General features: G+C 37.4%; 2 protein-coding genes across 3 annotated transcripts in view; both read right to left on the reverse strand.

The window, feature by feature from the left end:
- Positions 1–4526, reverse strand: part of LOC109853348 (pikachurin-like) — an 86112-nt gene extending 81586 nt beyond the window's left edge. The window contains exon 1 of the mRNA XM_020425362.1: positions 4381–4526. The gene's annotated coding sequence lies outside the window, so the exon portion shown is untranslated. The remainder of the gene's footprint in view (positions 1–4380) is intronic.
- Positions 4527–8182: 3656 nt separating this feature from the next.
- Positions 8183–10335, reverse strand: part of LOC109853358 (putative ferric-chelate reductase 1 homolog) — a 19961-nt gene continuing 17808 nt past the window's right edge. For both annotated transcript variants that reach the window (XM_020425386.1, XM_020425396.1), the window contains exon 12: positions 8183–10215. In XM_020425386.1, coding sequence (XP_020280975.1) covers positions 10075–10215 — 141 coding nt within the window. In that variant the 3' untranslated portion in view covers positions 8183–10074. The remainder of the gene's footprint in view (positions 10216–10335) is intronic.

Below are 10335 nucleotides of genomic sequence, written 5' to 3' on the forward strand. Positions count from 1 at the left end.
ACAAAGGGGTTGTTTTCGCCTCGCGCGCCGTCACATTTTGTGTCACTCTTTTTCATATTTTTTAATTTTTTTTTTTTTTTTTTTTTTTTTTTTTATTATTTTTTGGCGTGTGCGTTTTCCTCACTTCGAAAATTTCCTCGCGCAACGAAGGAACATACAATATAATCGCCCGCGTCCTGTTCGCTCGCGTTGAGAGAACCTCCCGAGACGCGATACTGGAGAGAAAACGGGGGTTTGTTTGCGTCGTCGCGGAAAATGCAAGGCGACTCCGTCGGATTAACTCGCGCTGCGAGATTCGCGAGTATTAACGCGCCTCGAATTGGGTTTTTTTCGCTTATCGCCGGGGTTACCGTCGCCTCTTTTCCGTTTCTGCAGCGTTGCCGCGCGGAATACGCAAGACCCATTCCGTCTCTTCATCTGCGGCACGCTCGCGAATGCGGGGAAAAAATTCTCGGTAAGTTGAAATTAAATTTTCGAGATATTTGTCGCCGAGGTCACACGTGACTTCGTTAAAAGCAAAGATTACACACGTAAAAAGTTAATATCCCGACCTGTCAAATCACGAGTGTCCCATTGACTGTTAATTTTGAAATCGAGTTATTCGAAAAATGAGTTCAAGTCTCTTTTGCGATATAAAAAGAGCTTTTCATCTCTCAGTTTCAATTTTTCATGTTTTCTCGTGACGTTTTATAAATTATGAGAGATTTCTATATATATAGCGCATATATATAGCATTCTACACAAATATACACATATTTATATTTTTCGTATTTCAATAAAATATGAAAATTGACTCGTTCATCCGATATATGTACATATAAATGATACCGTGTACAATTCCGTAAAATTTGATATTTTACGATTTCGCGGGATGTTGTGAGAATTCCTGAAAATTGATTTTCGAATTTGACCCGTGTTGATGTCAGTTTTATATCGTTAATGTTATTTCATTATCATTTTTCATATGTTTACTTTATCAGAGTCCAAGAATATCAGGCTGCACTTGAACCCTGATGAAGCGAGATGAGAAATGTTCACAACACGTCGGTGAAACAAAAATGAAACTAACATAGTTCAAATCGGAATCATCATTTTTCGGAAATAGCGGAGAAATTTACACAAGTTTGGAAAAAGTATTTAATTAAAACTAACGTATGCCATGTACGTACTATGTTACAGCGTTTGCACGGGAGTATTTGCAAATTTTACGGAAGTTTCATTATTTGTACAAATACGCGCGAGATCAAATAAGATCGAATTACTATTAGGTTGAATAATATATATCCCGTTGCTGGTTAAAAAAGAGAGAGAAAGAGAGGAAATATATAGACGTATATTTATTTTATAAAAAAACATTTTCTACTTAATATTAAAAATAAAACGTTACAACGTATTATGATATGATATAAAAATCTGCACAGTAATGTGTGTGAGATTAAGCAAAAAGTAATATGGTTGCCAAACTAAGACTCCAATAACACGTTCCGCGGATAAGGCACATGTTAATTTTGCGGAGGCGAAAAGGAAATAACAGGAATAGGCAAGAGCTCTTCTTTTCTCTGTGGCTCGTGAAATTGTCGGAAAAGTTAAGTAATCGGTTTGTCGATCATATCAGGCAACCTACATCGCATCCTCCGGATGTCGCTTTTAGAGCGTGGAGATCGGGGGAGACGCGCGGGATGCACCCCCTCCGATATCGACTGTCGCAGCCGATAGTTGACGTTTCGGCTTAAGTCAACGGCTGGTGTCACGAAGTTGCGGCAGATAAGATTACTCTCGGCAGGTGGGCCGCGAAATTTCCATTCCTCGGACTGCGCACGTAACCATGTTGTTTGCGTCTTTCGCGGCAGCACTTGCGAACATCTCGCGAAACGTCTCGCCTCGTTCCGCGAGAATATTTTCTCAACTCGTACGTCATCGTCGAAAACGATCGAAAATCCGCGGAATCGAAAACCGCACGAGTCACAGGGTTCTCTTTTTAAAAAGCGCGCGGGACCGCGATAAGAATCTTATTCTCTGCGGAATTGGCCCGCAGAAAAATTGGATTTTATGCGGCTAATCTCTAATCTCCGGTGGATTCGATTAAATCGACCGTTTTCTACGAAAAGGACGCTACGAAAAGAGAACTAACTTATATAAAAGATGAATGAATAAAGGATTTTCCTCCAACTCATACAAGAGATATTGTAAAATTACGGAAACACATTAAAAAAAAAAAAAAAAAAAAAACAAGCGCTAAAATCGTTCCAACACCCGGGGATATCAATTCGGAGAGATATTAAATCGGGTTATTTTGAAAAGCGCGTGAAGGTGACAGATGAATAAATTTCGAAAATTGTGTCTGTCAGTAGCGAATTATTGTGAAAATGTGTCTCTGCAAAATTTGTTTCTCTGTTTTCGTGCTCTGTAATTTCGACAAATGACCGATTCCATTCTGGTTTTTTATTCCGCGTTACGTTATGAAGTCTCAATTACGTCTTAATATTTCTTCCATGCTCGTATCGGACAGTTTCGATACAAATGGCTCTCGATTTCATTTTTAACGACTCTACTTATTGCTCATATCCTCGTTTATGTCTTGAATAAATTACACGTCGCGAAATAGATTGTCTCTTTTTGGTTACATTTTGTTTGTTGATTGAAGAGAAGATATTTAATAACAACACGTTTTATTTTATGCGATTAACGAATACGTGTGTTCTCGTGCGCGCAGAAGACGAAATGTCAAGTTATTAAATTAGCAATCAAAATTAAAAACATTAATTACATATAAAATTACATATTCTCATGAAATATACAAAAGCCGCGTATTTAAATTCACGGAATGCATATGTCGCAACATATGTATATACACGCGTACGCACGGAGAGAATACAAAATACGAAATCAAATTAACAATATATTCTCTGTTATATAAACTACCTATTTAAACAACATTAATTAACCAATAAAATAAGTTGCCACGATAATTAAACATGACAGTTAATAATCGCGCATTTTAAAGATGCGTGTTGTTTAAACACGTATTGCCAAAGAATGAGTGCTTCATGTTTTGCAGTATCGCATTTAAACACTAATATTTCACGAACTAATACACACCGTGTTTAATGGACAAATGGAATAATTGCATGCAATGCGTATGAAACCCGCTGCTGTTTTCCGTACGGCTTGTAATAATTTAGTATTTGCGCAAACACGGTTTGTCGAACATTTTTGGAACTCTTTTTTTTTGTTGTTACATGCGATACGATTCGCATATCGCTGTATTGTACTGCAAAAAAAATTGCAACAAAAGAGAAGAGAATCAAGTTACACACCATTGTACTATTAAGCCAGCGACTCGGTGACAAACAGATTTAACCCTTAACAAACTAACGTTCGGCACGTCATTCGATGCGCAGCTTAAAGCCGTTCCGTGTTACGATTCGATTGAGGTAAATACCTCTGTCGCAGACTCTAATTTTCTGCTATTTGTTACCGCGTTGCGAAATATATTCAAATCTAACACACACATGAGTCGTGCTCGAATGAAAATCACAGCGTTATGGTCGCACACTCAAAAGAATAATTGCCAAGAAAATTCTAAATCTCTGATATTTTTTTAACGTAGCTAATACAAAAAATTATTATCCGATAAAAACAAGCGTGATGCATCTAAAAGTAAAGGTGTTAAATGCCAAATAAAATATCTAGTTTTTAATGAATCATATAATTAAATATCACAGTTTATAACTATATAAATTTTATATAGTAATTATACATGTAGACGAGACAGTATATACAGTATATAAAAAACTAACTTTTTTTTCATTAATAACGTGCTAATGTTACATTAGCACATTTAATCACCGAATAATCCGCACGACTGAGCGTGAAATTTGCTCCTTAGAAACGATCTGCCCTTCGACTCACCCTGTGCGAGCAACAAGCAAGCGACACCGAAAGAACCGAGACGGTCGAGGAAAGAAAACGAATAACCCGTCAAAATCACATTGTAGGCGGAAGGAAAATTTGATCGATGGAAGTTAACTACGCGTGCTCGATTCACCGCCGAAAGTACGCGTCTGCGGTGCGTGCGTGAGTGCGTGCGAACACGTAACTTATCGAGCGATCGTGCTACACGGGCCGCGGAACCGAAGGGCCGAAATCAATAGCAGAAAAAGCGTCGGTTTCTCTTGCCGAGGGTTGCCCTTCAAAACGGGTCGCTACGTTCGGACGCGTAACGTCGCGACCGAATCAAACTCTCGAGACTTTGATAGCGTCGCGACGAAATTCCCGGTTTCTCTAGGATTCGCAACCCCTTCGTACATATCATTCCGTCGACCCCCGGATTAGCGTCGTGCCGGTAATAAAGCGCAGAAGGGCGATTTTTCCTCGTACCTGATGCACAACGGTGTCTTTTCCCTCGTCGCAGAGTAAAAGCCTTCACCCTGAGTACTCCTATTTTGCGACTTTTCCACCTTACGCGAACAGGGGAGATGTCCGAAACGAACGTACGCACACACGCGCCGCGGAGCGTCGCGACGGCCGTCGGTGCCGGCCGGTGTCTTCAATCGAACTGAGGGGGTAGCTCGACGGTGGCGCCGCCGAGGGACGCCGCCGCCACCACCGTCGCCGCCACCACCGTCGCCGCCACCACCGTCGCCGCCACCACCGCCGCGCGGCATGCGTCATAACGCTACCGTCACCGCCTTCGATCGGCCGCCGCCATTTTTTTTCCCCCGAGCCGCCGCCGTTACTAACCCCCTGAAAACATTCTACCTGGAAATGCGTGTTTTCCGATCGAGGGTGCGCGCGAGATGGTGACCCAGGGATGTAGCGCCGGGAACGCGGTAGTCGTCAGGGGTATGTCGCGCTCGTCACGCACCTCAAATATTTTTGTGTAAAAATAAAAAGAGATAAATTTTCAGCACGATTGCATGCAAAACTGTACATTTTTCTCTGGAATAAGCACACATTTTTTAATATACTAGCACAACACAAGCGCGCACTACGCGCACGCTATTATTGTTTTTATTATAACGTGTAGTGTCAGTGAACACAAACTATCACCGCGATGACAGCTAGTATATACGTCTTACAAACCATATAATACACATTAGAGATATGTCAGAAATATACTTTAGTCACGTGTCTAGCCGCGCGGCCGAGGTCAGTGACCCCGCCAAGGCCGCGCGGCCGAGGTCAGTGACCCCGTCAAGGCCGCGCGGCCGAGGTCAATGACTCCGCCAAGGCCGCGCGGCCGAGGTCAATGACCCCGCCAAGGCCGCGCGGCCGAGGTCAGTGACCCCGCCAAAGTCGCGCGGCGGAAGTCAATGACATTACTGTAGTATGTATATAATACATATAATACAATATAAAGTATAATATTATAAATATATAATAAATTATATGTATAATAGGTATTATTTAATGTTATATATAATATAAATTACAGTCACGTTATTTTCACGTGTTGTTTTTCTACTCTTTCCTGTCACGTGACTTTAGTTACGTTTTTAATTTTCTCTACATATACGACGAACTGTCTCAAAATCGCTTTTCATTATTTACTCTCTCGATCTTACCAATTCGATTCGACTCGATCAACCAACCAACCAATTGGCAACGCGGAAAAGAGGCAACAATAGATGAGATACATTCGGCTCCAAAACGCTCACTTCTCGGTCCAAATGCTTTTTTTAATATAGGATTTTTTCAAGTTAAAGAAAGGAGAGAGAAAGAGAAGAAAAGCCACAATTGGTATCACAATTACCATATAAATATACATTTTGATATGTATAATTTTTATTTCCGTTATCACGCACAAAATTATCTCCTTGAAATTTCTTTAAAATTTATTTTTTCTGGTGCTTTAACTGCGATAATAAAAATTCAAAATGTGTTTTATATATTTCTTGAAAATGTATAATATAATTTTTGCACATTTAATAAAAAATGAGCTTTTAACGGATTTGCTACTTTTAGCACAAAAACGGATGATGGGTTCACGAGAGACCTGCACGCTCTAGTTACGCGCAATGTCTTCGCCATTCCAGTTGAGGACTAAATTGACCGTTGCGCGCTACAAAATTCAAATTTCCAATTGTCAAAAATGGGAAATGGTTAAAAATTCAAATTGTTGCAGACTCGAAAATGTTAAACAAAAGATTTAATGTCACGCTGTGAAAATGCGTTTAATCAAAAGAATAATCGGCTCTTTACCGACAGATCAAAGTGATTTTAGAGTCTAAACACATATCTACATGTGATTTTACGCGCGAATAATTTAACACCGACCCTTTAAACATGAGAGAGAGAGTTTTGAAACGGTGCAGTAAATTAAAAATAACTTTTGCACGCTGTTTTTCCATGCGATATATCGCGCATTTGTAACTTTTTCCTAGCACTTGAATTATTTCATCATGGGTTTCCGGTTTTTCATTTCCGTGAGTGTATTACGAGAATATACCTTAGACCTTTCGTGAGAAAGAACGCGTTTAAAGATAATACTTTTAATTTACAGCTCGGGATATATTAGACTGCAGTTTTTCTCCGGAAACTCATATCACAAACTTATTACATTATACTACACAATTAGCAAATTTTTTCTTTTAAACTAAATAACTGACTTTCTGAAATGCACACGTCAGTGATTACTAAGTTCAAACAATAAATTAATACTTTTTACGACAGTTTAAATTAAATTGTAAAAAAATGAGAAGAACAAATCAATCAGCGAAAAAAGCTTGTGCGGTTTTATATACGATAGTTTTTTTTAAATAAAAGTTTAAATTTCAGAAAAATTAATTCATATTTATAATTACGTTATGAACTTTTATGACAATGCCCTTCGTAACTTGCTGCAATTTTGTTGCCTCAGTCGTTTGATTTTTAAATTATTATTATTATAAAACAATACAATAAAAATTATTATTTGATATATGATATCGACCGTACGAAGAGTATATAAACTTTATACGAACACATAGCGAAAAATAATGACAATCGGGTGAATGTTGAAAATATACAATATACCGATGATGATTCCGTATTTGGTTTTTTTTATATTATTATTAACAAAGAAGAAACATCTTTCGAGATAATAATAAAATAACAAATTTCCCAAGCTTTCTTCTCCACGATGTTAATTATCTTTGATCGTATTTTCTTTAATTATTTAGTTTATTTGCGACACTCGGTACATGACGTTATGAATTTCATCAGTTTGCTCGTAGAGCTCTCCTTTATTACTTTAGAAAACTCAAGTTCCACGTAATCCGGTTAACAGCAGCACCTCACAGTTAATCATGTTCAACCGGATGACCTATTCTGCAGAATCCTGACGATAAACGGATGATCCCGGGGATAATAAAGAAAGGGTAATCTTCACGAAAATCTTACGAGACGGGATTTCGCGCGATAGAAAAATGATTTCACTTATATGATAATCAATCAAATCAGCGGACACTCGTTTCCGTTTGTTTCATTTTCGCATTAAAAAAAATTGCATTTACGAAATCGTGTCAGTTTATATTCGCGACGTTGCGACACATCGTTGTTTTCTTTAATTTTTATCGCAGAGGCTATCGCAATCTTGTGTGTGTGTGTGTGTGTGCCGGATTTTTTATGATTCCGTGTTCTCGCACAATATCTCCGTCAATATTGCGGCACATGCAAGATCGTAACTTTTGCTGCAGTGCAGCAGCAAAAATTCCGTGTCATGCGATATGTATCACATCGCCGTAACAGCGTCAAAAATCAATAACAGAAAAGCCGATAGTTTCATTCCGATTATTCCTCAGGCGGCGAATAAACAGTATAAAGGGACAGATTGAAACATCTGTGAACGATCTCGTGATATTGCGAGCTGGTAATGGACGTGTTACGATCACTCGTCTAAATACATTACACGTTCAATTAATTTATCCCACGTTATTAACTTTGTTAATTAAACACTCGTTATTAAACTACGCACTATTAAACATTTCCATAATGTAAGTCCTTCATGAAAGTTTGATTTCTTTACCAGTGGTGTGTAACGCAACACTCGCACAGTGGTGAAAAACTTAAAAATTCTGCTTTCATATTTGTTTTCTTTACAAAACTATAGGTTTTGCAAATGAAAGATTGAAAACAATTTTAATTACTTGAGTTTTACAGTTGATTATTATAAAGTATTTTATTTAATCATTTTTATTGTTTAAAAAAAGAAGTAAATTGTTTTAACAGCTGTTTTAACACGAAACATCGTTTCAACATTCACGCAGAATAATAAACCAATTTTTCTATCTTATTATAACTAACACGCTCGCGTGTAACTCGCTTTTCATGAATATCCCATACATTTTCATGCTATCAATTTATTCCCGGACATGGTAAACTTGTTTATCTAATCCATCTTATGGTTATTGACAGGATTCGGAGTCCATGTATGTATAATACTATGCATGTGTATGTGTGTGTATATATATATATATAGTTATTAACAGTCACGCTAAGGCTAACAACGTTACTCTATTCGCCATTATTGGCCGGTCGCGATCGCTCATAGAGATCCAGCCAGTAATAGAGCAACGTAAGATATAAAAGTTCGTAAAGTAGCAAAAGTAGTTAAAAAAGCTACATTTAATACTGTGTTTGTAAATTTATTATAAATAATTATAATATAATTAATTATATGTATACAAGAGTAGAAAAGCACCGTTTACACAAGAAATCATAGAAAAACTTCGTAATATGTAGCTGCGATTATTTAATTAAATCTTATGCTTACGAACGGTTTTTTACGATTTCGCTGATTTTCTTCTAGATTTGATTAAATTGCAAAATTTAATTTTCATAAATTTTTATTAAATTGTAATAAAAATATTTTACTACGAGAAAATTAATGAAAAGCCGGTGGAAGAACCCGAGCGCTGGATGTATTTGAAATATTTGAAGTGTAAATTGAACACATTATAATTTGAATTAAATTTAATTGAAAAATTGGATGCTTGGTTTTTTTTTTAAATAATTTGTATAAAGACGAACTATTAAGTGGTGTGTATTATACACTGTATAATATCTTGAAAATCCAAATTGCGAGAATTTAACGCGCAAATGTGGAAGAAAATTAATGAAATCCGACGATTATTATTATTTTTTATTATTACTCAATATTAATGTGCGACATATAAATACAAAAATATATTGTAATTACCTATTAAATAGTTTCAAAAATAGATTTTTATCTTTTGTTCGCATGTATACTCTGATACAACTAAAAATACTTGCGATAAAATGACATGATACAGTATCATCCACTCTATCTTTGCTACCTTGTGGTTTGATGAAATCGCGGATTAATGACAAAAAATATCTTCATTAATCATTTCGTCCGATTTTATCTCAATTGTTTTGAGGTCTCGAATACACATGTGTACTTTCAACCTCTCAATCATTTGATTCGGTAGTCGTATGAATATGTATACGTAAACGAATATATACGTTCCGTTTTCAATATAAATGTAAACACAAGAATCAAAAAACGTCACAGGTGATTGCGCTTTTGTGAGCACATACGTATGTTATTAATCCTCGCGATTATATTAACATCGCGATGGTATTACACGTGACAGCCGTAAAAGAACGCGATTATACAAAATTACCTACGCGCGTATTTTCTATAAACAAAAACATTACTTAAATTTTTACAAAACTTTTGATAAAGAAACAATAATCAAGTAATAACGAGAAACAAAACACAATAAATGTATACCGTCGTGTACAGACTGTATGTAGTTTGCGCGATCGATTTTTCCAGAAAATAAAAACAAAACACTCCAACAATCTTCCGCGTCGCTCGGCAATTTCTTCGTCTTTGTCTGCACTATGTCACGAGTAAATTTGAATCTTTACACGGGTCAGAGATTTACACGTATTCTTCTGAGTTAATTTGCATACAGAAAGTCGCAGCGGGAATCGTCGTCGTCGTCGTCGTCGTCGTTGTCGTCGTCGTCGTCGTCATCGTCGTCTCTATCCGCGTCGGAATCTTCCGCGCGAGTATTATCGTATAGCGACAGACGAATGTTTCCACGGCGTTGATTAGCGACCTCAGTAACTCGAGATGGTGTTGGTGAAGGAGGTCCACGTTTCCTCGATAGGTGCCAACACGGTGATCACTATGAGGACTGCAGCGAACGCGACGATAACCACAAAGTACACACCGAAAATGAACTTCCGCGCGCTGGAGTGCTGTCGGGAAAATATTCAATGAGACTTTGTTTGTGCACTGACAATTGTTTGCGCACTGGATTATTTTTCAACGTGATACACGTTCTCAAGCGAGAGAATATGCATCAATATATATATATA

This window comes from Pseudomyrmex gracilis, unplaced genomic scaffold (assembly GCF_002006095.1).
Source record: "Pseudomyrmex gracilis isolate BER0280 unplaced genomic scaffold, ASM200609v1 scaffold_2, whole genome shotgun sequence".
In the NCBI taxonomy this organism is placed as follows: Eukaryota; Metazoa; Arthropoda; class Insecta; order Hymenoptera; family Formicidae; genus Pseudomyrmex; species Pseudomyrmex gracilis.